This window comes from Mobula birostris, chromosome 3, assembly GCF_030028105.1.
Source record: "Mobula birostris isolate sMobBir1 chromosome 3, sMobBir1.hap1, whole genome shotgun sequence".
Taxonomy (NCBI): Eukaryota; Metazoa; Chordata; class Chondrichthyes; order Myliobatiformes; family Myliobatidae; genus Mobula; species Mobula birostris.
In genome coordinates, this window is record NC_092372.1 from 69501592 (window position 1) to 69529271 (window position 27680).

At 38.0% G+C, this 27680-nt stretch overlaps 1 protein-coding gene across 6 annotated transcripts in view; it reads left to right on the plus strand.

Annotated features, from left to right (window-relative positions):
• Positions 1-27680, plus strand: part of pds5a (PDS5 cohesin associated factor A) — a 189658-nt gene that overhangs the window by 41809 nt on the left and 120169 nt on the right. For 5 of the 6 annotated variants that reach the window (XM_072252836.1, XM_072252835.1, XM_072252837.1 and 2 more), the window contains exons 3-8: positions 778-981; positions 3919-4005; positions 5512-5609; positions 12873-12999; positions 15044-15124; positions 20616-20756. In XM_072252836.1, the coding sequence (XP_072108937.1) occupies positions 778-981; positions 3919-4005; positions 5512-5609; positions 12873-12999; positions 15044-15124; positions 20616-20756 (738 nt within the window). Of the gene's footprint in view, positions 1-777; positions 982-3918; positions 4006-5511; positions 5610-12872; positions 13000-15043; positions 15125-20615; positions 20757-23445; positions 23513-27680 lie in introns of those variants that run through there. The other variant, XM_072252841.1, reaches the window with a different exon arrangement.

Sequence of the window (27680 nt, forward strand, 5' to 3'; positions counted from 1 at the left end):
AATGATGGATGCCACTTTCTTGAGGCACCATTGTTTGAAGATGTCCTTGATGGGATGGAAGGATGTGCCCATGATGGATTTGGCTTATGGTCTTAAGGGTTACATTTTATAATTTTCCATAGCTTTAATGTGATTCTACCATCTGAGATCTCTACTCACTTCTTAACCTTCTAACTTTATGCATTTCTGTTCTGGATTTGAGGACATCATTCTCCCAGCAGTGAAATATTCAACACTGCCACACTCATAATTTAATTCCACCCTTTCTTTCCAGAGTACCTTGTTTCCATGAGTATTTAGTGTCAATCCTGCACTGTTTTGAGATGAAAGTTTATATAATCATCGGGAATTTTTTTTAGCCTAGTCATTACTTATATAACCTAACCATTTATAATTCAAATGGAGATATTAATCATGGTTTACTTTGAAGGGCTGGGCAAAAGAGAAAAGAACTGATATTTGTCATTTGGTGTTAATAGGAAAGATGCTGGCCATTGTGGAGAACATGGGATTCTAAGTAGAATTTGTGACAGATAAGACATGGTAGGATGTTCTGATTTAAAGTATGTGATTCTAAATCTTAAAGTGAGATTTGAAACGCAAAGATTGTTACTTTGGCATATATACGCTACTACAATAAAAATTTTAAATTTCAAGAACGATTTGTATATTTAGGAATTTAAGTTTCTATTTTCATTTTCCATCATTTGTCAAGCAAATAGGTTGCAGTTAATTTGGAAATAAGAGTTTGACATTGTGTTCATTATTACTGTGCAGATGGTGGTTAAAACATTCATGGATATGGACCAGGACTCTGAAGATGAAAAACAGCAATATCTTCCGTTGGCCTTGCACTTGGCTTCAGAGTTCTTTCTCAGGAATTCCAACAAAGATGTACGTCTGCTTGTGGCATGCTGTTTGGCTGATATCTTCAGAATTTATGCACCAGAAGCTCCTTACACATCTCACGACAAACTAAAGGTGAATAGTGATTGCTATAGTTAAATATGGATGCACATTTGTTCAGTTATGTAATACATTATTCATTTTAAGATTTCAGATGTTTAATTTAGCAAGCAAATTTCTATTTCCCCTACCACAATGCCTCTAATTCTGAGCGACTCAGTACTTTAATTTGTTGTTTTGCTTAAGTGCATCACTTGGGCAGTTCTCCTTCAGTTAAAGGGAAAAGATTGAAGTAGACAGAAGGTAAGAGCTCATGATTTATATGTAAGTTTTTTTTTGTTTATAAACTGATCCAGTGCCTAGATTTTTATATCAGTTGTATTTAGTTTTCACTGATGTCCTGCTATAAATTTGCTAGTATTGCTAGTTTTCTGTAGCCTCGTCCGTGCTGAGTTTTATAAATATTTACAATCTGTGCCTATTTTGGCAGAGTTAAATGCATATTGAAAAAAAAATCCATTCAGATTGGTAAGTGGATGAGCAATTGAGTGTCACTGGCAAGTCCTAACATTTATTGCCCATCATAATTTTCATGAACCCATGAAAAGCATCTGGCCCAGATTGGGTACCCAGCCAAATACTAAAGACCTGTGCTGGTCAGCTGGCTGGAGTGTGACTGAGATCCTTTAACTTCCACTTTGGCAGTCTGCTTCAAGCAGACTTCACATATACCAGTGCCCAAGAAGAATGTGGTAACTTGCCTCAATGACTGTCGTCCAGTAGCACTTACATCCACAGTGATTAAGTGTTTTCAGAGATTAGTGATGAAATTCTAATTGTCTGAGAAGCAAGTTGGGTCTGCTTCAGTTTGCTTACCAGAACCAACACGTCCATAGCAGATGCCATCTCATTCTCTCTTCATTCAACCCTTTAAAATCTCAACAGCAAAGATGCGTACATCAGGATGTCTTTATTGACTACAAATATCAGTCTTATCATCCCCTCAAAACTAATCAAAAAGCTTCAAGACTTTGGCCTCAGTACCTTGTGCAATTGGATCCTCGATTTCCTGACTTGCAGACCCAATCAGTTCAGATTGGCAGCAACATATCCTCCACAATCTCCATCAGCTCAGGGCTATGTGCTTTGCCCCTGCTCTACACTTATGACTGTGTGGCTAAGTCCAGCTCCAGTACCATATTCAAGTTTGCTGACAACACTGTCATAGGCTGAATCAAAGGTGGTGACAAATCAGCATATAGAGAGGAGATTGAAAATCAGCTGAGTGGTGCCAGAACAACAACCTCTTACTCAATGTCAGCAAGACCAAGGAACTGATTGTGGCTTCAGGAGAGGAAACAAAGGTCCATGAGCCAGCTCTCATTGGAGGAACTTCTGTAAATGTGTAGTGGAAAGTATATTGACTGGCTGCATCATAGCCTGGTATAGAAACACCAAAGTCCATTGAACGGAAAATCCTACAAAAATGAGTGGACATGGTTCAGTCCATCACGGGTAAAGCCTTCCCAACCATGAGCACATCTACATGAAAAGTTGCAGGAAAGCAGCATCAATCATTAGGAAAACCCATCACCCAGGTCATGCTTTCTTCTCACTGCTGCTATCAGGAAGTAGGTACATCAGCCTCAGGGCTCACACCACCAGGTTCAGGAAGTTTTACTCCTCTACCATTAGGCTCTTAAACCAAAAGGGATAACTTCACGCAACTTCACTTGCCCCATTGTTGAAATGTTTCCACAACCAATGGACTCACTTTCAAGGACATGAGATGAAGTCATGTTCTCGATTATTTATAGCTTATTTATTATTATTATTTCTTTTTTGTACTTGCACAGTTTGTTGTCTTTTGCACACTGATTGAATGCCCAAGTTGGTGCGGTCTTTCAAATTGATTCTATTATGGGTTTATTGAGCATGCCTGCAAGAAAATAAGTCTCAGGGTTGTATATGGTGACATACGTGTACTTCGATAATAAATTTACTTTGAACTTTGAAATGATGTTCCTTCATGTCTGCTGGCTTTGTTCTTCTAAGTGTTAGAATTTTGTTAGTTTGCAAATTGATGTTGAAGAAAGCTTGATAAGTTGCTGCACTGGACCTTGTAGATAGTTTCAGATATTTGCTTGGCATGGCAATGATGCCAATATGAATATTGTGAATTACTTTACACAGTGTTGGAACAAAGTTTATGCAGATAAGTGATGTCTGTTCCATTATATTGCTGACACTAAGCTAGGACAATTAGAAGATGAGTCTCTTGCCAGTCAGTATCCAGCTTTTGCTGCTTCATTTACCTATGTGATTCATTTAAGATTTATTTCAGTATTGACTCTCCCAGTATTTCAGTAGAATTTAGAAACAGAAATGTTGAATATCAAGCGAAACTTCTTTTCTCTTGCTCCCTTTCTCATGTTGGAGAATTCATTAATTCATCAGTTTTCCTGATCTATAACTGTTCAGCCCAAGTTGCTTAAGCCTCTTATTTAGAAAGCAGAAGGTGTGCACTACCTTGCTTGTTATTTCTCTACAAGCATCTTCTGCTCCAACTATGTTGCAATGATATAAATAGGTTACACTTATGGATTTTTAATCCTGATGTCTAGGCTACTAAGTCAGAGGCAAAAATTTAATGAGAGTAGTTGAAGCATTGAAATTGAAAATTAGTGAATCTGAAGCTAATATTTTATACATGTGATCATGAAGCTCATGGATCACAGTACAGATCTACTTCCTTCGTAACCCAAATGAAAGGAAATCGCCAATGGTCATATTTGACTATTAATATTTTATTTCTGCATTCATTGCAAAAAAATAGGCAGTTTGCTGCTTGTCAATTTAGTACTTCAGTTTTGATTTCTTAAAGTTTATATTGTATATATTTTGCCACAACTGAAATTAAAAAGCAGCATTTACAGAGCCTTTGAGGAAACAAAGTAATTTTGCAAGTTTTATTGAATTATTTTTCATCTAAATTTTGTATTTAATTCACAGGACATTTTCATGTTCATTACCCGGCAACTTAAGGGGTTGGAGGATACTAAAAGTCCACAGTTTAATAGATATTTTTATTTATTAGAGGTAAGCCATTGCAAACTTTTAAGTAACTCTGTATTTTGCACTTGTGATTGATCACAAAAAGAATGTTGCTGTGAACAAAAATATTACCAAGTTTGAGCTCCAGACTGTTACTGTGGTGAAATATTTGAAGATTCAAAACATTCATTTTAATCTTATCATTACTGGAGTTCACATTTCTACTGGGACCGCTTCATAGCATGAGAGTTAACAGTTTGGAAAGAAAATGAATGAGAGGATCTCATGAGACATTTTAAATCAAAAACATCCGAAATATTGTTTGAAAATGAATTGCCAGATTATGATTTGAGGGCCTAGATTGATGGAAAAATTAAAATTGATGTCTGAAATACTTGCACCATTGATATTGAAATTTAAAATAATTGTTGTGAGGGAGCAAATGTGCATATTGAGAATTCATTTGGCTGCAAAAGTAGGGTTAGAGGTCTTGTATGAGGTTTTTTTGTGTTAAAATATCTCTTGTTTTAATTACATGCAAATGAATTTACAGTAAAAGTTGACAGATGTGTTTTGTTGCTGAAAGTGGATTATTTAACTTGGTACACTTAATTATTAATACTACATGTGGCTTCTGTGGATTCAATGAATTTCTAAAGTTCAGTGTCTTACAAATATGTTGGACAAAAGCAAAATTGGGCAAATAAAGCACATTTTTAAAAACTTGTATGACTTGGACAAAAGATATAACAAGCATTTTCTGGTTTTATCCTAAATTTGCACCATGTATAGTTGTGATTTGATTGTTGTATAAAATACCTGTTTGGACCCTTCAGAAGAGTTGCCCATCTCTGGGGCAGTGAGTTGTAATTCAAAGGAATGGAAAATATAGCGAAAGAGTGGGAGTATCTGCATTGGTCTAATTTGTCAATATTATTCTGGTCATTGAAGTCTCTAATTAGAAATAATTTGCTATTAACTTTGTTTTCTCTTAATTTTCAAATTGTCCTTTGCACTGTATGGTTCATAGTTGCTTTTCATAGCTCTTCCAATTTTCTGCTCTATTTTTTATTTATGCATATTTTCTTTTAACTTCATTTGTTGACCCTTTCCAATCTATCCAAATGTATCTAGGTATGTTCTTGTTTCAAAATATCCTCCAGTGACCTTTTCACTATTAGCTGAACTTACATCTTTGGTTGGTTGATTTCCCATTGCTTTGAAGTTTCCTGTACCTAAATTTTAAAGTGTTGGTTTCATTATTTCATTACATATTATTATGTAGCATATTGTCAGTTTTGTCTAGCACTTTTAAGTTGACTTCTGCGCAGGACTCCAGATGATAGCCATATTTTGTATAAAATTCTAGGCAGCATGTTTGAAAATAGTGAATAAAATTCAAGTGTTATGTATACTTCATCTAAAATTATTTTGGAATACAAATTTGAATCACATGAAAGTCTGTACTGGATGCATTATTGATATTTAATAACGTTATCTTAATTATACTCTTGGTATGTGAAAACTAGTTAACATTATTCTGTTTAATAGAATCTGGCATGGGTAAAGTCCTATAACATCTGTTTTGAACTCGAAGATTGTAATGAAATCTTTATACAGCTCTTCAGGACCCTGTTCTCAGTGATAAAGTAAGTTATTTGAGTATCTATAAAAAGTGTTTTGTTTTTCTTTGTAGCCTTTTAATGGTGCAGAATAATAGATTGGCATATTTTCTTTTGCTGCTTGTAATTTTTCATAATAGCATTGTCAATTCTGTGCGTGTATGTGTGTAATGTTCTCAATGGTGCTCCCACTACTACCCTCCAAAAAGACAGGTGCTTTAATATTAATACATTTTCAATAAGTAATATTGCAAAAGTTCTTCTCTAATATTAATTTGTACTTGTTCACTGAAGCCAGTGTGAAACTCTCTTGCTAAGAGATTTTGTTTTGATTTCCCAGTTAAATGTGTTGGGATGATGGGCTTTGGGAACTGTAAGGCTTCAGTTTCTAAGACAGGCAAATGCAGCCGGAAGCTGTATCAGTGGTGTAGTGCACACCAAGCCAGGTCTTTGGGCTAATGAAAGGGTAATAAGTCTGTCATCTTGTCTATTCAGAGTGCAGCTTATTGTCAGGTGCACAAGTACATGTATGCACAGGTGCAATGAGCAAGTTACTTGCAGCAGCATGGTAGGCACGTATAAGCACTATTCATAGGAAAGACGAAGTATAAATTATGCACAATTTTTACAAGAAAGAAACACAATTAAAACAAAAAGCAGTCCATTTTTTCACATAAAGTGATTAGAGTGGTCATAGTGTTGATTAACTCTAGTGGAGATTAAGGGTTTTTGCCAGTTGGTTCAGGTACTGAATGGTAGAAGGGAAGTAGCTGTTCTTGAACCTGGTAGTGTGAGATTTCAGGCTTCTGCGCCTGTTTTGCCCAATGGTAATTGTGAAAAGATGACATGGCCCAGGTGGCAGGGATCTTTGAAAATAGATGTTGCCATCTAGAGTCAGCACCTTCTGCAGATACTAGCAGTGGTGGGCAGGGAAGTGCCCATGATGTATTGGGAAGAGATCACTACTCCTTGCAGCTTCATGTTCCTGTACATTAAAATTGTCATACTAGACCACAATGCAACCAATCATATTTTCAACAGTACACCTGCAGAGGTTTGTTAGTGTTTGATGATAAGCCAAGCCCCCTTACCCACCTAAGAAACAAAACTTTCATTTATCATTGTTTACAATACATGTTCTGAAGAACATTTGAGATCAGGCTTAGCATTATGTTTAGATAATTTTACCCTGAGTCTCCTTTTTAGTTGAAATACCAGTTGAAATCGCCTTTTGCAATTTGGGAGTATATCTCTTAAATATTACTCTTGGGTCACGCAATTTATGTAATATTCTCAGTAAGTTAAAGTTTTGGAACGTTAGAAAGGCCGTACCTCAGACCCCTATTGCAGAGGTTAAAACTACATAGCATACTTATTATCATTTAAAACTTCACCTAAAATAATCAGTATTGCACAAGCAGCATTCAGTCTATTAAAGCTACGTTTTCCACAATTGCTTATCAACTGTAGGAGACAGCTTTGTAGTTTACTGGCGTGATTGTTTAAACTTTATTGGATTGAGTTTCAGTTCTGTGTGACTACATAAGTTAGGTTTCCCTAAAATATATGAAATGCTAGTGGCATGAACCTCTTTTTTGGAAGCTGTGTAACTCAGAAGGTTTGAATAAATCTGGTTGTAAGTCATAGAAAAGCAAAACTGTGAATGCTGCATCTTAACAACAAAACAATGCTGGAATTACTCAACATGTCAAGCAGCATTTGTGAGAAAAGAAACAGTTAATGTTTCAGGTCAATGGCCCTTCATCAGAACTGGGAAAATGAGAAAGCAAATTAATTGTATATTAGAAAGGGCGTGGGAGAGAGGACAAAGGAAAACGTAGAATATTTTTTGGCTGACTGGACTTGTCCACATGATCCTCATGTTTCTAGACCCACCTGGTTAGCAAGAGCGAGCAGAAGAGGGAAAACAAGAAAAACAAAGGGATCTTTTAAAGTTCTGAAATGGAATTGAGCTGTTGCTGAATTCTGAAACCTAAAGGAGGATATTGGAAATGCTTAGTAGATAAGGCTGTGCCTACGAAGAATATTAGAGACAGATAATCTTGCAGTAGACCTGGCCAGTTTTGATACAATAACAAATCGTGCTATTTTTGTTGTTATTAAGGTCACTTAATACCTTCATTAATACCCTGAATTAAATACTATATTTATCTAAGCCAATTCTCAGTGTAATGATCCACTGTTGTAACTGTGCTGTGTCCAGTCATCCAGTTTAATCCGTTTAATATTGTCTTACAATTACATTAAAACAATATTGAGATACTTTCAGATAATGTAGAACTTTAAGCATGTTGAAAGATGAGATTGTTTGAAAGCATGACTATCGGTTGATCCATTGCTTCTGTGTGTAAGCAAAGCTTTAGTTGTTACTTAAAGTAATTTTAAATGCTTTGTTCTTAAAAGTTGAATAAAAGAAAAAATTGCATTTCTTTCTCTTTGCTTTTTTTTTTACTCAGTGTGAACATTGTGTATGTGCTGAGAACTAAACATTTGAGGGACAAAATGAAGAAAAAGTTGTCCAGATTTTTGAAAATAGTGGGATTAGTAATTTTGTTTCATATCATTTGGGCTTCTCTTGGTCCCAGGTATAGAATGGGACATTGGAATATGCAAGCATTATGTGATGAGATAGTCATTTTAAATTGTTCATCTGAGTGCTCATATTTGTGATTTATGTCTGATGATAACATGTAATTTGTTTTGTTTTGCAAATAAATCAGATACAGCTTGAAATACTAATTTTCCAATGTGAATGAGTGTCAGTAAACTTCATGAAGTTGGAATTCATACATCTGCATGTCTACCCGCACAAGTGCAACATTAAGGGTATTTCACCAGTTAACATTACCCATCAGTCCAACTCTGAAGCCATGCTTTCTTGTTGCGCACTTTTCTTTGACAAGGATAAATTTCTATTATTCATCTATTAGCCTCAATAAGAGGATTTTTTTTTTGCATTTAAAATAACAAAGCTGAATGGACTGCTGCTCTCAACCTAGTGGGCGTACACTGCATCTTGAGAAGGAGGCACCATTGGCAATTTTTATCGGGCCTGCCTTAATCAGTCTTGTCACACTGTCCCTTAATTGGACTCAGGCAGGCTGACCTCAGTGAGGCAGCAAAGTAGTCTTTGGCCTGCTACTGGTAGTGGAATTTTACCAGTTCAGTATGATAGCTTCATACTCTTAAAATATTCATGTACTCAAGTGGTGAATGTGAAATTCATGTACTTTTTTCAACTTGTACTTTGGCAACCTTCAAGTTGGCTTTCATTTTAATTTAATGTAACCACAATAATCTCAGTATCATAGTAGAAAATGAGTTAAATAGATCATTTCTAGAATATTTTGACTAATATATTTTATTTCTTTTTAAAGTGCTTTAGCAATTATCGTCTTTAATGATTTCATTTCATACAATATATTATCGATAGTTTAAAATAACTTTGATTGAAAAATCTATCATTCCTCCACTTAATGTCAAACTTTCTGGGTGTTCATACAATGTAGTGAAATGAAACCTAAATTATTTTGCTTTTTGGTGATACTGTGTACCATAACAAATTTATCAGTTATCATTTGTCCAGCTGGGTTTGGAATCTATTGTTGTAGTTTTGTTTATCATTCTAGGGATTTTTTTGGTTCTGAAAGCCATTTTTTTACTAAATAAAATTCCCTGTTGCATAACAGTTTATGGTCCTCATCGTTTATATACCCTTCTGTTTTGCCAGGTGTAAGACGAGGTTTGCTTTGGTCAGTTTTGCAACAGAGTCTATTTATAATCCATTGAAACAATTTATGATACAAAAATGTCTTTCCTCAAAAGTGGTATAATTTCAGTAAAATGCAGTGAGTTCATAGTGGTTAAATGGAAATTATGTGACTAAATTTACTTCAGGCAGTACTTTTAACGGCTTTAACTGATGATAAATTTAGCCACACACATAAAAGTTGCTGATGAACGCAGCAGGCCAGGCAGCATCTCTAGGAAGAGGTGCAGTCGACGTTTCAGGCCGAGACCCTTCGTCAGGACTAACTGAAGGAAGAGTGAGTAAGGGATTTGAAAGTTGGAGGGGGAGATCCAAAATGATAGGAGAAGACAGGACGGGGAGGGATGGAGCCGAGAGCTGGACAGGTGATAGGCAAAAGGGATACAAGAGGATCATGGGACAGGAGGTACGGGAAGAAGGACAGCAGTGGGGTGGGACCCAGAGGATGGGCAAGGGGTATATTCAGAGGGACAGAGGGAGAAAAAGGAGAGTGAGAGAAAGAATGTGTGTATAAAAATAAGTAACAGATGGGGTACGGGGGGGAGGTGGGGCATTAGCGGAAGTTAGAGAAGTCGATGTTCATGCCATCAGGTTGGAGGCTACCCAGACAGAATATAAGGTGTTGTTCTTCCAACCTGAGTGTGGCTTCACCTTTACAGTAGAGGAGGCCGTGGATGGACATGTCAGAATGGGATGTGGAATTAAAATGTGTGGCCACTGGGAGATCCTGCTTTCTCTGGCAGACAGAGCGTAGATGTTCAGCAAAGCGGTCTCCCAGTCTGCGTCGGGTCTCGCCAATATATAAAAGGCCACATCGGGAGCACCGGACACAGTATATCACCCCAGCCGACTCACAGGTGAAGTGTTGCCTCACCTGGAAGGACTGTTTGGGGCCCTGAATGGTGGTAAGGGCATGTGTAGCACTTGTTCCGCTTACACGGATAAGTGCCAGGAGGGAGATCAGTGGGGAGGGATGGGGGGGACGAATGGACAAGGAAGTTGCGTAGGGAGCGATCCCTGCGGAATGCAGAGAGAGCGGGGGAGGGAAAGATGTGCTTAGTGGTGGGATCCTGTTGGAGGTGGCGGAAGTTACGGAGAATAATATGTTGGACCTGGAGGCTGGTGGGGTGGTAGGTGAGGACCAGGGGAACCCTATTCCTAGTGGGGTGGCAGGAGGATGGAGTGAGAGCAGATGTACGTGAAGTGGGGGAGATGTGTTTAAGAGCAGAGTTGATAGTGGAGGAAGGGGCCCCTTTCTTTAAAAAAGGAAGACATCTCCCTTGTCCTAGAATGAAAAGCCTCATCCTGAGAGCAGATGCGGCGGAGACAGAGAAATTGCGAGAAGGGGATGGCATTTTTGCAAGAGACAGGGTGAGAAGAGGAATAGTCCAGATAGCTGTGAGAGTCAGTAGGCTTATAGTAGACATCAGTGGATAAGCTGTCTCCAGAGACAGAGGCAGAAAGATCTAGAAAGGGGAGGGAGGTGTCGGAAATGGACCAGGTAAACTTGAGGGCAGGATGAAAGTTGGAGGCAAAGTTAATAAAGTCAACGAGCTCTGCATGCGTGCAGGAAGCAGCGCCAATGCAGTCATCGATGTAGCGAGGGAAAAGTGGGGGACAGATACCAGAATAGGAACGGAACATAGATTGTTCCACAAAGCCAACAAAAAGGCAGGCATAGCTAGAACCCATACGGGTGCCCATAGCTACACCTTTAGTTTGGAGGAAGTGGGAGGAGGCAAAGGAGAAATTATTAAGAGTAAGGACTAATTCTGCTAGACGGAGCAGAGTGGTGGTAGAGGGGAACTGATTAGGTCTGGAATCCAAAAAGAAGCATAGAGCTTTGAGACCTTCCTGATGGGGGATGGAAGTATATAGGGACTGGACATCCATGGTGAAAATAAAGCGGTGGGGGCCAGGGAACTTAAAATTATCGAAAAGTTTAAGAGCGTGAGAAGTGTCACGAACATAGGTCGGAAGGGATTGAACAAGGGGGGATAAAACCGTGTCGAGGTATGCAGAAATGAGTTCGGTGGGGCAGGAGCAAGCTGAGACAATAGGTCTGCCAGGACAGGCAGATTTGTGGATCTTGGGTAGGAGGTAGAAACGGGAAGTGCGAGGTGTGGGAACTATAAGGTTGGTAGCAGTGGATGGGAGATCCCCTGAGCGGATAAAGTCGGTGATGGTGTGGGAGACAATGGCCTGGTGCTCCTTAGTGGGGTCACGATGGAGGGGTAAATAAGAGGAGATATCCGCAAGTTGTCGCTGTGCCTCGGTAAGGTAGAGGTCAGTACGCCAGACTACAACAGCACCCCCCTTATCGGCGGGTTTAATAATAAGGTTAGGATTAGTGCAGAGGGAGTGGAGAGCAGAGCGTTCCGAAGGAGTGAGGTTGGAGTGGGGACAAGGTGCGGTGAAGTCGAGACGGTTGATGTCCCGTCGGCTGTTAGCGATAAAGAGATCCAGAGCAGGCAGAAGACCAGAGCGGGGTGTCCATGAAGAAGAGGAGGGTTGAAGATGGGAGAAGGGGTCATCGGTGGGGGTGGAAGAGTCCTTGCCGAAGAAGTAGGCTTGGAGACGGCGGAAGAAAAGTTCCGCATCATGGCGAACACGGAACTCACTGAGGTGTGGGTGAAGGGGGACAAAGGTGAGGCCCTTACTGAGGACAGAGCACTCTGCCTCAGACAGTTGAAGGTCGGAGGGGATGGTAAAGACCCGGCACGGATGAAAGCTGGGATCGGAGGCGGGAGGGGGGAGGCTGGGGGTGTCAGTGGAGAGGGGAGGGTTGGGGTGAGAGGAAGATGGAGCCTCTGAGGACCCAGGAGCTGACGATGGGATCTGAAGGAGATGGAGTTGCAGAGTGGTGGTGGGGGAAGGGGAGACGGGAGTCACAATAGCAGCACGTAAAGAGCCGGCCTGGAGTTCAAGGCTGGAATCTTGAGAGCTCGGATCAGAGGGGGGAGGGGGGAGGCTGGGGGTGTCAGTGGAGAGGGGAGGTTTAGCCAGTTATCTTAACTTAAAGTAAGCTTCAACATTAGAAAAACTGGTTAATTTTTATTTCATTCTGTTTCTATCAAGTAGTAAGGCATACTTGCATGATAAAATTCAATTCAGCGAATACATTGACCATTAAACATGCATTTAAATAAATACTGTTGGTTATACATAAAGTTTTTGTTTCAATGTATTTAACACTGTCACAGGTCTCTTGAGGAAGCAATAAGGCAGAAATTCTGTTATCATGAAGTACTCTGATATCCCTTTCGGCGAATGAGGAGCAACTCTTTGCACCCTAAGATATATTACTGTAACCAGTAAGAGTGAATGTGCAGTGGCTATGAGGAGAGAGTAACAGAATGGAATAAGTTAGATTGCTCTTGTATAGAGCCAGTATGAACTCAGCAGGCCAACTGGTCTCCTTCCACACTGTGACCATTCTATAATTCTGTAGTGGAGGCAGATTCAATTGAACTAACCATTTTAACATACTCCTATCTCAGCAACAGCCACAATCAGAAGGTTCAGATGCATATGTTGGACTTGATGAGTTCTATCATCATGGAAGGAGATGGAGTAACTCAGGACCTACTGGACTCCATTCTTATCAACCTTATTCCTGCACACAAGGTTTGTTTCTTGACCAAAATATTTTTAAGGTGATCCAGAATATTTCCAAGAAAATTAACATAACTGTCTGATTAGTGTTCAAAATGGCAATTTCCTCCGTCTGCTGTTTTTTGGTAGTGTTAACCAGTATCATACTCTTACTCTTGTCTGATACTTACCAGATTCTATATCTATATAATTTCTGTATATTTTGGGAAGTCTTTGGCAGGTTTTTTCTTTAGTACTTAAAATAAAATCATACTTTTTTTGGAAATATTGAGAAGTTATTACAGGGGATTATATATATTAATTCATGAAAAATTGAAACAGGAGACCAGTGAGACACTCAGACTTGATCTGTCTTTGAGTAAGGGTGAGGCTAATCTTTTACTTCTGCCACTCTCCTGTGTCAGTGTCATATCTCTGAGTGCCCAACCTTTTGATAGTGGACTCTAGGTCCAGACACCAAAGTAAAAAGGGACATCATCCCTGTCTTTGCCTTGACAATTCCTCTATTAATTTTGCAATGAGATTGCTTCTCATTCTTCCAAACTAACTTTTACAAACCTTTACTCCTTTAGGTAGGAAATCAGACCTGTACAAAATTTTTCATATGCATTCTCAGAAGGGTTCTTTGTGATTGCAATCGGTGTCTCCACTTTTGTATCTTTGTCTCTTGTAATAAAAGCTAATGTATATTCTGCCTTTTGAATCACTAGCAGTACCTGAATTTTAACTTAAGCTGATACACTAAGCAATTTTCAATTGAAAGGTTACTCTGCTTTTAAAATTCAGTTTTAAGAATAAACATGCTGTATTTACCAATATACATTGTTTATTCAGCTATAAGATAGACAGGTGGTTGGGAGGAGAGGTAGTTTGTTGGTGGAATCGTTTTTAGAAAATTTTAAGACTTATTGCGAGTTGATTACTATTTGTAAGTTTGTTTTTCAAAAATACCATTGTTATCATTTTGGGATATTTTTCTGTTTGTCTTGTTTCTTTGCATCTTCAATCAATGTTTTAAAACTAATTTAGATAATTTTCATAGATTAGAAAAGATTATGCTGAAGAACTTTTAGATTAAAAATTAGTATGTAACATATTTTAAAGGTTATAAAGTTGATGTAAGATACAGTTTCAGTATGTTAACATCAGGAGGCTTTGCACCAGCCAAGAAAGAAGATAGAGTGCCACAGACAGACCTATTGCATCATAGCTGCAGTGACCCATGGTGAGAATGTGAGGAAAGTGAAAAATTGGATTAAGTTTAGTGTAGCTGTAGATTTAACGGGTTGATTGGCCTTTTCTGTGTGTATGTCTTTCTGACTAGGAGTAAGTAACTGGACTGAGTTGTTTTAAAAAATGCTTAAGATTGATGATTTATAGACTAGATATCTACCCCAGTATAGTTTTGTCAAAACTATATGCCAATGACACAGTTATCCTGTATAGTTTATTTTTTTATATTGGATTGAGACATTTTGAGGAAGGGACCAAAAATCTACCAATACTCTTCCCTATTTTTCTTGTGTTGTATGTTGCTATTCTTTTGGCCTTTTGAAAGACTTCCTCACTTCTGACATGTATTATTCAGAATATGTGAAATCCAGAATTTTGTCACTAATGACAATCTGGAATTCAAATTTTATTGTGTTGATTCTGACCAAGTTTTCAATTGATATTTCATGAGAACTAAACAACATATGTAAGCTTCAGGATGATATTAACACCAATTAAGTGTTACTCAGCTATTAAAGCTCAGAGAAAAAATGAACTTGCTTTTTATATCTTTGATGCCTGTGGTAGCTGCTGACTAGGTGGCATTGAGCCATGAGTTTAAATGATTTGGGAAGAGTACTCGTTCTGAAGGTATATGGTGAAAAATGATTGTTAAGATACTGTAAGAAATAAAGATGTGCATTTGCATTACCTACAAAAACATTGCTTCATAGATCATGGTAATGAATAGGAAATGTACATATTTTTATATCTTTACACATTCAGAATATAGTGTCCACAGTTATAAATATGCACATAATTATGTTATTTTTTTAAATTTCAGAACGTGAATAAGCAAGCTTATGATTTAGCTAAAGTACTTCTGAAGAGAACTGCTCAAACAATTGAACCATGTATTGCCAGTGTAAGTACCTTGATAATCATATACCAATAAAGTAAAATGCATCTTCATCCCACAAACTCAAGTCTATGACATGTCAAAGTGTTCAGTTTTGATTCTGGCACTTGTAATCTCCATGTCTCAAATATTTGCCTCTTTCAGAATACCCTGCGACTCATTGTGCTCTGTAAACCGGTCCCATCATGTTTGGAACGATAAATCAGCCAACTGGGGCGGTTTTTAAGAATTTTTTTGCTTTCCCTGGTTAGTTGCTGCTTTTACTTTTCTGATCCTTCAGTCTGTGCTAGTGAAATAATTGTTTTAAGTAACTGGGGGGTTTTTGTAACTCTCCATTCCCTGTTAAATTGGATACAGTTGATCTGGAGTGTTTGGCTATGTCAACTCTTGTTTTTAAATAGAAAAGAAAGAATTCTGCATCTAGATGCCATTTTAATCTGAAACAATCTGAACCAAATTTAACTGGTACCTTCGCCCACAATTGCAAAGACTTAACATAATTATAAGAAATCTTTTTTCTTTGTTCATGCCTTTCTTCCTTTAAAGAGGCAGTGTTATGAGTAATATAGTTTCTTCTTTACCAGCCCTCTCCTATCCTGATGATAGGATCCTTAAATTTGTCACAGAGAAAGCTAGTTTATGTGGTGCAGTTTTCTTCAACTATAATGTTAGTCTTCAAAAAGGACAGGCTACTCTCCTTTATGCTCCCCTATTATTGTATTTTGCCTACCTGAGTCATGCGTTGAAATTGTTCTCCGGGCTCTTGTAAGAATGATTTTTGTCCCAGTCCCGAGTACATTTCTATTTTTAATAAAAATTAGTTTCTTTGTACCTTTTAGCAAATTTGTGTTTTTCTATTTTATTGTTAAGCAGTAGTCGCTTCTTCTAATTACCATTCCTGTTGATCAATCGCTGGTAGTTTTTAAGTTATGGAACTTTATCTAACTCAGATTTGTTTCTGAAATTTATCTTGATTTCAGATCACTAAAGCTTTTAACGATATTTTTGCTAGTTGTTCTGCAGTTATTAAAAACTAACATTATTTTGTACAAAATCAGAATTACATCTCAGACATTTTGTACTTCTAAGTAAATTAGCATTTATTTTTTTTTTTTAGTTTCAATGTCTTGTGACTTCCAACTCTTGCATGGTTCTTACCCTCACTGTCATTGACTTTAAGTGGCGAAGCTGCAAGACTTTTTAATTTCTTTTCTTTGGGTGTGGACAATGTCTGCAAAATTTCATTTATTTCTCATTTCTTTGTGACAATAATGGACTGTTTTCTTAAGCCATTAACATCATTACATTGATGGCACTTAAAATATATTTGTGTATGTGTGTTTGATGGAAAATGTTAGGATCTTGACTGATGTCAAAGGAACATATCAGATGAGAACAGTATAATTTAACTGATAATTTTAGTTTTATGAGGGGAGGTAATAGAACATACTAGGCATTTGTGCAATGGTATTCCTTTTTTTTTAGATAATGATTATGGTGTGCAATTTGAGGGTTTTGTCCTAGAGCAGGTTTATCTACTGTAGTAAGAATTTTAATATTAAAATTGTTAGACATAAATAATGCTTAAATGCTGGCACTTTATAATAGTACTAACCATCAGAGTTAAATAGGACAATATACTTTGAGTTAGGACTGAAAATGTTTTTATAAAGCAATTCTGCATTTAGCCTGATTTCCCAATATTAAAGTTAAGAAAATTAATGAACTTTTTTTTCTGTTGTCCGGCTGTTTGTTAATAGTTCTCAATTAAGCTTTTAGGAATTTAGAGCTATTGCTTGTAGGACAGTTTAGTTTTGTCTTCTGCGTTTCTTTAGCCCTATATGGTATTCATACAAGATTGCTTTCTCATTCTGAAGTGTAATTGATACTCCTGCTGCCATAGGCCTTTAATCTCTGCATTGGATAGGTTGATTTTTCATTTCATTGCTAACAGAGAATTAAGGGAGGCCATGGGCTGCTAAAGATTGAAATAGTATATGGTTCTGGTCTCTGTCTTTGTCCAAAGTGCTTGATAGGTATCCCAATTAAGTATGCTGGAAGTTTAATTTATTTGTTGTAAATGGCCTATTGGTTATACGGGTTTAAATGATGAAGGTGAATCGTACTGAAAATGAGATTCTACACTGCCAGTACCTCCTGTTGTGAAACAAGCGACAACTGCCTTATGCTCCAGATAGGTGATTGGAAAGCGCCTTGCCTTTCAGCATATTCAGTCTAGCAGCTATATTCATCATCAAACAAACTTGATTGCCATTAATACAAGCAAATGTTACTAACTTCGGGGACTGTTTGTGGGCTTACTTGTGTTCGTGGAATCAGAATAAACCTCACTATATAACAAGAGTGGCTTTGTGCAGCAGCTACCTCCTAGCCATAGAGATTTGGGTTCAATCCTAGTGTCTCGTATATCAAGATCTTGTATCAATATATGGCACAGCCTATTTTCCCTTTGGTTACAAGACGTCCTGTACCACATAGCAGATAATATTCTTTCAAGTTAATAATTTTAGGTAATTGACCATCAGAAGTGATTTAATGTCATGATTAAATTGATAACTTGTAAGTTACTACTGTATCACATTATTGATTTCTTAGTTTTTTTTTATGAAGCATCCTGTCAAATCATTCATAAATGATATTCTGCAGGTGCTGGAAAAAACTGTGATACAAATGATTCATGAAGAAGATCCACTGCCATCTTATTAGAGACACCTCTCTAATGTCTGATATAAAATTGGCAACTGAATACTAGCTGGTAAAATTATTAGCTTTCTTTGGCTTTTGAATTGGAGGCCAACCATACCAGAAAAAAAAAACACATTGTTGTAAATCAGTAAACTAAACATTTTTAAATTGAGGTAATATTGCATTTATTTAATTTTTCACATTTCTTTAAGATATGGGCCCTTAGTCCCATTGTGCCATTACAGGCGCAAAACAATCCCACCTACCCCTTTAATTTTCTCAGCAGCTTTCACTCTCCCAATTGCCTTAATCTCACCAAGACAACAGCAGAACATAGCTCAGTTGGCTGTTTACTGATTATAGTTCAGAGTTCAATACCATCATCCACCAGGCTTCTAAACTGTACCATCCGCTGCAGCTGGATCCTCGACAACTTCATCGGGTGATGGGGAAGTACAAATTGATGATCCCTTCTCGTTGACAATCAACACAGAAACACCTCAAGGATGTGTGCTTAGCCTACTGCTCTACACTCTCTACATTCATTACTTTGTGGTTAGATATAGCTCAAATCCATTTATAAATTTGTGGATGCCGCCACTTATTGGTGAAATCTCAGATAACAACAACCCCACTCAATGTCAGTGAGACCAAGGAATTGACTGTGAACTTCAGGGAGGTGAAGTCAGGAGAACACACACCAGTCTTCAGTGAAGGGTCAGCAGCTTTAAGTTCCTGTGTGTTAATGCCTTGAATGTGTCCTGTGGACCAACATGATGCTATCACAAAGCTGGTATTGCCAGGAATTTGCAGAGATTTGGAATGTCACCAAAGACTCCAGCAAACTTCTATAGATATATAGATTTTCCCAGGGCTGAAATGGCTAACACGAGGGGGCATAGTTTTGAGGTACTTGGAAGTAGGTAGAAAGGGGATGTCAGAGGTAACGTTTTCCACACAGAGTGGTGGGTGTGCGGAATGCATGGCCAGCGACAGTGGCAGAGGTGGATACAATAGGGTCTTTTAAGAGACTCCTAGATAGGTACATGGAGGTTAGAAAAATAGAGAGCTATGCAGTAGGGAAATTCTAGACAGTTTCTAGAGTAGGTTACACGGTCGGCACAACATTGTGGGCCAAAGAGGCCTGTAATGTACTGTAAATTTTTATGTTTTATGTTCCATATGCAGTGTGGAGCATTCTAAAGGCTGATTTATACTTGTGCGTCAAATGTACGCCTTAGGTATGGTGTAGCAGCGTACCCTACGTTGTACTCTACGCTGAACCCTATGCCGTAGCCTAACATGCACATCTCCCAAAATGTAACTACGCATTGCGGTGACGCAGACCGAAACAACTGTGATTGGTCTGCTTGGTAGCATCGCATTTCCTCCCACACTGCATTAGCTTCCCATTGGGCGACTGAAGGGCAGGGAAGGAACTCTGGCTGCAATGCTTTCCATAAAGCCTTACAGACCTCCGAAACTATGGAGGACCCTGTGCTTGACACCAGTTTGTAGTTAGCTGCTACAGCCTGTTGACTTTCACCTGAAGCTAAAACTTGAATGGTGATTGCCAGTCTGTGAGTATACTGTGCGTACACTGATGCGAAATAAGTGGTTGGAGATGATGAACTAAATTGTCAAATCTACCTGCTGACATCTGAAAATATTTGAAATGCATTTCCTTGTCCATGTCTCTCAGTGGCCGGACAAGCACAGAAAATTCACCCTCCTTCAGCTTCAGTCGCCATTGTTTGAAGTTTGAGTTTCTTCGTTTTGAGTTTCAACATGAAGAAACTCAACACAGTGGCATAGATTGTAGAGCGACGCAGACACACCAACGCACAAGTATAAATGCTCACAACGGCGTAGCCCACTTGCATAGGCTGCGGTGTAAGCTAGTACGCACAAGTATAAATCAGCCTTAACTGGTTGCGTCACCATCTAGTATGGAGGTTCCAATGCACAGGATCACCAGAGGCTACTGAGGGTTGTAGACTCAGTCAGCTCCATCACAGACACAGTCTTCCCCACCACTGAAGACATCTTCAAGCACGGGTGTCTCAAAAAGATGGGGTGCCTCACCATCTGAGACATGCCCTTTTCTTATTACTACCATCAGGGAGACAGCACAGAAGCCTGGAGGCCCACAGCCTATGGTTCAGGAACATCTTTCTCTCTGCCACAGATTTGAATGGTCCATGAATCTTTGAACGCTATGTCATTATTGCTTTTTTTTTGCACTATTTATTTATTTTTAAATTTTATGTCTGCACTGTACTGCTGCTGCAGAACAGTAAATGTCAAGTGATATAAGAGTGATAATAAACCTGATTTTGATCTTCTGGCTTCCAATTTTACAGCAGTTGCTGTATGTTGTGTCAAAATAGCTGTATTGATGCTAATAAAATTATTTTTTTATGCACGCTATTTAGTGTTAAGGTTTCTGTTTCAGAAATGGGTTCTTTGGTGTCTCTTGCTGTATATATCCATTTGAAACTAACGTTTGCCATCCATATGCTGCAGTAAACAAATTTTAAAGCAAAAATTGGTTTTGAATAGGGCTTTTAAAACACTTAAGCATTTAATTAGAGAAGCATAATAGGACCCCGATCTTGCTATCTATAGACAACTACTCTGATTTACAGTTGCTAGATAGAATTGTTTTAAAACTTCCCAAGCATTGTAATGGATATTCCTAATTATTTGTAAATTTTAATATTTTGTTTCTAATGACCTTCTTTAACTAGTTTCAGCATCTTATATTATTTCTTGGAATTTCTTCCACCAGTTCTTTAACCAAGTGCTAGTTCTGGGAAAGTCTTCCGTCAGTGATTTGTCTGAACATGTTTTTGACCTCATTATGGAGCTTTTTGCAATTGATCCTCATCTGCTGCTCTCAGTTATGCCACAGCTCGAGTTTAAGCTGAAGGTAAGTTTATTTATATTTAAGGATTTATGATTGCAAAGACAGCTATACATCTTATGGATGCTAATGTTGAAACAATTTTGATGTGGAAAGAATTGTAATAATATCAACAAATAAAAGGAAAATTCATGTTACAACATTACTAGGCAGGAGTTGAGGAGAGTAGGTGGTGAGCAGTTGTTACTGGGTAAGTGCACATTTGATATGTTCCAGTGAGGAGGAAAGACAAGGATGGGAGGGGTTGGGAACCTTGAATGACAGGCAATGTTGTAAGTATAGACAAAAAAGGAAAGGAAACTAAAATCGGACAGAGCCTTTAAGAAATACAAATAAAGCACGAAATAACTCAAAACAGTTAGGAAGGCCAAAAAAAGCCACTAAATGGTTTTTTGGGGTAGGATTAGGGAAAATTTATAACTAGGGGAAACTTATACATGGTAGTTAGGAATTGGGATATGACCATTCAAGGACAAAGTATGGAATTTATGAAGATACTAAATGAGGTTTTTGAATCAGTGTTGACCAAGGAGAAGGACATGTAAGATTGTGAGATTGTAGGTTAAGTTGCTATCAAGGAGGAGATCAGGGTGTTGGGTCTCTTGGACATCAAGATGCACAAGTCACTGGGGCTAGGTGGGATCTATACCAGCTTATTAAGAGAGGCAAGAGAGTTAGATTGTTGGGCCCTTGACAAAGATCTTTGTATCCTCTCAAGTCCACAGGTCAGTTCCCTGAGGATTGGACAGTAGCCAAAGTTGTTCTTTTATTTAACAAGGGCAGCAAGGATAATGCACCTTACATTAGTGGTAGTGAAGCTATTAGAGAGATTCTTAGGAATAGGAATAACTTGCATTTGGAAAAAAGTTTGGGCATATTAAAGATAATCAGTATGATTTTGTGCTGGGCATGCCATGTATTATGAATTTTGTTGAGTTTTCTTTGAGAAGGTGAACAGGATGATTGAGGGTAGGGCAATGAATGTTGTCTTCGTGGACTTCAGTTTGGCAATTACCAAGGTCCCTCATGGTAAGCTGGTTCAGAAGATTAAGAAACATAGGATCCATAGTGATTTAGTAGATTAGATTCAAAATTGGCTTAGCTATAGAAGTTAGAGATAAAGAGGTATTTATTTGACTGAAGGCATGTGACTAGTGGTATTCTGTTGTATGTGATATATTGAGCTATTTGTAAGTTTGTAAAGGACATATTGGTGGAGATGTGGATAAAGAAGAAGATACCAAGAGGATATAGATCAGTTTGAGATATTGGCAGAAAAGTAGCAGATGGAGTTTAGTCTGGGCAAATATGAGGTGTTGCTCTTTAGGAGATCAAGGGGAAAGTATGCAATAAATGGTGGTACTCTTAAGGGCATTGATATGCTGAGGGGTCTTGGGGTGCAGGTCTGTAGTTCTCTGAAATTGGAACCATAAATTGATAGAGTGGTAAAGAATGTGTACAACGTGTTTGCCTTCATGATTCAGGGCATTGAGTATAGAAGTCGGAAAGTCATATTACAACTATATAAAACTTTGTGCCAGTCAGACTTTGGAGCACTGTATGTAATTCTGGTTGTCACATTTACAGAAAGAATGTGGAAGGTTTGGAGAGTGTGAAAAAGACTTTTATCTGGATGTTGTTGGATTGGGAAGTATTGCGCTTAGCAGAGGTTGGACAAACTTTAATTGCTTTCTGAGGAGTATTGGAGGCTGAGGGGCAACTTGATTAAAAGTATATGAAATTATGAGAGGCATAGATAGGGTAGGATCTTTTTCTAGGTAAAAATGTCAAATAGTAAAGGCATAGTTTTAAGGTGAGAGGGAAAAAGTTCAAAGGTGAGCAGGGCAGTTTTTTTTATTGCACAGAGTGGTAGATGCTTGGAATACTGCCATAGTGGTGGAAGCATATAAAGTGACATTTCAGAGGCATTTCGACAAGTGTATGAACATGCAGGGAACGGAACAGTATGTGTCACGTACAGGCAGATGGAATTAATTTGGCATCACGGTTAGCACAGATATCATAGTCAAAGGGCCTGTTCCTTTACTGTTCTATGTTATATGACTAAGCAAGGTGCAGTGAAAAAGTGATCATGTCCAGTAAGCATCTGTGGAAAGAAGCAGCTAATGTCTCAGAACAATGGCACTACATTGGAACTTTGGAGAGAAATTACTATCAGAAATCCTGAATTTAAAAACTATTTAAATGATCACAAAACTTTAATTTGCAGCTTCATTATAAAAAACTGGGAGGCTAGAATGTAAGAGCTGGTGAAACTTGTCAAAATGTTAGATTCTATCCTGTTAATTTGATAAAGTTCAAAGTACTGAATAATTTAAACATATAAGTATCGGTGACCAAAGTGAATTTCTGGTTGATGATAATATAATTATCAAAAATGTCTTTTGCTTGCAGACTTCTCATCATTATGCTCATTTTGGGTTTAAGATTTTTAGTTGATGTGATTAAGGTTTGTTGTTTTCATAGATGTTGATCTGAGGCATTAACTACTTCGTTTCACAGATGCTTGCTGAACATTATCTTCAGTTTATCCTTAAAAGGATAGTGAATTTATATAATGTTGCTTTGTACCTGAATAGGAAGGTAGAGATGACAATGAACATCAGTAATATTAGATAAGAAATGGTCATCGCCACAGGAAACGTTCATGGTGAATGGTTGTTTTTTGAACTAGGGAAGGATATGCACTAATGTTCCCCAAGGGTCAGTACTTGGACTGCTACTTTACTTATAATGCCTGGGTAAGTTTCAGAATTATCAAACTCGAAATTTTAAGTTTTGAAGATGATGGTTAAAGACTTGAAGGGGATGTAGGTGTAATGGAAGGATGAAATTTAACACAGGGAAGTGAAATAATGTATTTTAGTGGTAAGAACAAGATAAGTTAGTATAATGGCCCGGAGTTTCCTGAAAAATACAAGTAATTGAATGTCTAACTTCGGGTGGAAAGTTCAGGACTCTCATAATCATGGAAGTCCCAAATTCCCTGACCAGTTCTAGCCAGTGATATCCTGGCTGAACATTGATACTGGAGTCCAGTAGAAAGAGCAACTTACTGCAATTTCCCAACAATTAGACTGTGAAGCTGGACTTGTTTCAATTTAGTCAGAAAACAGCATGGCAAGAAGCCAGATTTGATGGTAATTTGCAATGTTTTTCATTGCTTTAACCATTAATTTTATGTTTTTGTTTTTAAATTTTAAGCTAAAGCTTGTGAGTGACAGAGAAAAACATTCAAAATTCTAGATTTTATGAATGGACCCGGTGTACTAAAGAATTCATGCTGGATCTCGATGAAATACTATTGTATCTCAACTCGAGAACTGTGTGCAGCCCTGGTCCACGCAAGTTAGGAAGATGTGAAGGCTGTACAGAGGATGCAGAAATTATCTCTAGCAGTGGAGGAACTAAAATTACATGACAGGACTGGAGTGGTTGGGATTATTCTCTAGAGAGCAAAAGGTGAGATTTGACGAAAGCCCAGACAGTAGAAAAAAGAAATTATCTGGCAAAAGGATAGAGAACCCGAGAACATGATTAAAGTAGTTGGCAAAAAAAGAGTTTTATGTACAAGTTGACTGAGGTTTGATCAAGTAAAGTAAACCAAACTTGACATGGTAACCATTCTATTTCAACTAGAGGTAGTAAACTTGGTAAAATTATCTTTCACTGGTTTTCTGTTTATGTTTTGGAATAGAACAAATGGTGGCTGTTTGGCAGTTTATGTAGCTGCTTATGTAAGAGTAGAGTTGAAGTTGGAATGGAGTTTGATGATTGGAGCAGTCGTCAGACCTCTAATCTTTCTTTCAATATGTTTCCATATGAGGCTCAGTTGCTGAGCAAATTCAGTGAGGAAATTCACTACTAATGAATGGAAAATTAGTATATGAAAGTTGCACAGCAGAAAAAAAATCAGTCATGATGAATGATGGTTCTGAATAGGCTACTTCTGTTTCTTCTATAATCTGATCATATTTGTAATTTCTGTTGCTTTCTTGGTATTCACTACAAAGTAACTTGGATACCTTACCAAAACGGTAGATACCATGGGTGCTGGGGATGATTCCTCCCCTCAGTATGCCTTGAAGGTAGTTTTTTTTTTATTTGCCTAGCTGGAGCAATAGACTTGCAAGCCGTCCTTTATTCTTTAAATGTAAATTAAGAATAACCAAGATAGGTAGCAAACTGATAATGTAGTTCAGGTTATGAAAGCATAAAGACAATTACTGTTATTTTGTGTTGTTATTTTAACAAGAGCTTTGAATGTCTTGGCTTGTTGAATGGTAATGTTGTATTGTAGTCTTGCTGGAGTAGTTCTAATAAACTTGCAAGAATGGAAAGATTAGGGGACTGAGACGCAGACTTTTTTTGATATCACTTAGGCTTATATACCCAACCCTCTGACTAAATTTCCTTCAGCTCTCTATCCTTGGAAGCATCTCTTGCTCTTCGTACAATGACACCTACATACTTTCAAACATTTGATCACATCATTGATTCAACTGTCCAGTTTCCCTTAACATTTTATCATACAACATTTGTGTATTATTAATTTTGTAACTTTGTTTCATAAGCAAACAAAAATGACCATTGTTTTTTCATTATTCATACAGTTTTTCCAATTTCCAGCAAAATCATGAAAGTGCATAAATATTTCTAAAATAAAACATTGCTTTTCAAAATCAGTAGTTGCCTCCAGTTGTACTTAACTAATTTGGGTGGGGGTGGAATTGTGTGTTTCTATAGTCATTCAGCTAATTGTTACTGCTTTATTATTTCTGGCGTACTGAAATGATGAATCTGAAATAAAGACAGTGAGCTGCAGATCAGGTATGATCTGTGGGAAGAGTGCCTAAGACTTTTGCAGATTTGCATGACACAGTAGTGATTTTATGTATTGCACTGTACTGCTGCCACAAAAAAAAAAAAAATCTGATTCTGATACGAGTCTTTGTGGACTGAGAGTCGGAAGGGCACAGGGAGAGGGGAATCATGGTTGGGGAAAGAGGAAAAGGAGAGGGGAGGGAGCGGGAAGCACCACAAAGACATTCTGTAATCAAAAAAACAATTGTATGGAATCAAATGACCTTGCCTGGTGTTTCAGAGCTGGGTGTGTCTGCACCTGCATCATTTCCCACCCCCGGCACTCCTCTACCACCCGTCTCACACTCCTCCCACAGTGCTTTACTTTTGCCATTCCCAACAATCTTTTCTCCCGCCAGATTTACAAATTCGCTGTCTGCTCCACATTAAGAAATGCAGTACTATGCAAAAGTCTTAAGCACCCTAGCTATATATATATATGGTGTTCCTCAGGGGTCAGTATTGGGTCTGCTACTTATCACATTGTTTGTCAGAGATTTAGATAATGGAATTGATAGCTTTGTGGCAAAGTTTGTGGATAGTACAAAGATAGGTGGATGGGGTAGGTAGTGCTGAGGAAGCAATACAATTGCAGCAGGAGTTAGACACATTGGAAGAATAGGCAAAAAAGTGGCAGATGGAATACAGTGTTGAGAAATGTATGATAATGCATTTTGGTAAAAGGAACAATAGTACGGACTATTATCTAAATGGGGAGAAGATTCAAGTATCAGAGCTGCAGAGGGTCTTGGGAGTCCTCGTGCAAGACTCCCAGAAGGTCAATTTACAGGTTGAATCTGTGGATGAGAAGGCAAATGCAATGCTGGCATTCATTATAAGGGGAATAGAATATAAAAGCAAGGAGATTATGCTGAGCCTTTATAAGATGGTGGTCAGGCCGCACTTGGAGTATTGTCAGCAGTTTTGGGCCCCATATCTCTGAAAGGATGTGTTGTCATTGGAGAGAGTCCAGAGGAGATTCATGAGGATGATTCTGGGAATGAAAGGCTTAACATATGAGGAGCTTTTAGCAGCTTTGGGCCTGTACTCACTGGAATTTAGAAGAATGTGTGGGGATCTCATTGAAATCTACTGAATGTTGAAAGGACTAGATAAGGTGGATGTGATGAGGATGTTTCCTATGGTGGGGTATCCAGACCCAGAGGGCACAACCAATTTGACAGGTGACCTTTTAGAACAGAGGTAAGAAGGGATTTTTTTTAGCCAGAGAGTGGTGAATCAGTGGAATGCTCTGCCACAGACTGCGGTGGAGGCAAAATCCGTGGGTACATTTAACATTGATGTTGATCATTTCCTGATCAGTCAGGGCATCAGAGGATATGGCGAGAAGACAGGTGTATGGGGTTGAGTGGGATCTGGGATCAGCCATGATGGAATGGCAGAGCAGACTCAATGGGCTGAATGTTCTAATTCTGCTCCTATGTCTTTATGTGGTCTTATATACTGTATATGTGCCCTAGACCTTTGCACAGTACTGTAGTGAGGAGAAAGGAGCAATATTTTAACATTTTCCTGAATGTAGATCATGATATAAAACAGGAAATTTGGTTTAATTTGAAATGTAAGTTCCAACTAACATTATTAGTGTATCAGACCACTGGTATTCTTTGGAATGATGTTCAGTACAATACTGAAGAAAATTGTTATACTGATGTTGGCATTTCAGCCAAGATTTTAATGCTAAACTCCATGGAATAAGATCTGTCCACATAATTTTCTTAGGCAAATGTGCCACCAAATAACATTGTTTTATTCACTATTTGTATATTGATAGGCTCTTAACTCTTGTACACAATGGACTGCTTTCATGTCACAGTTTTAAATAAAACCCTTGATTTGCTTTTGATATGGGCTCCAGTCCTGCTTTACTGCTGTTTAGACTGAGCTAAGGTAGTTGATGAAATATTTTACATATCCTTCTTGTACTTGCATTTTTATCATAAATAAAAGCTGAAATAAGAAAGCATTTTTTAATTAATTTCAACAAATTTACATTTAGTATATTTAAGCCAAGAAATCTTTTAG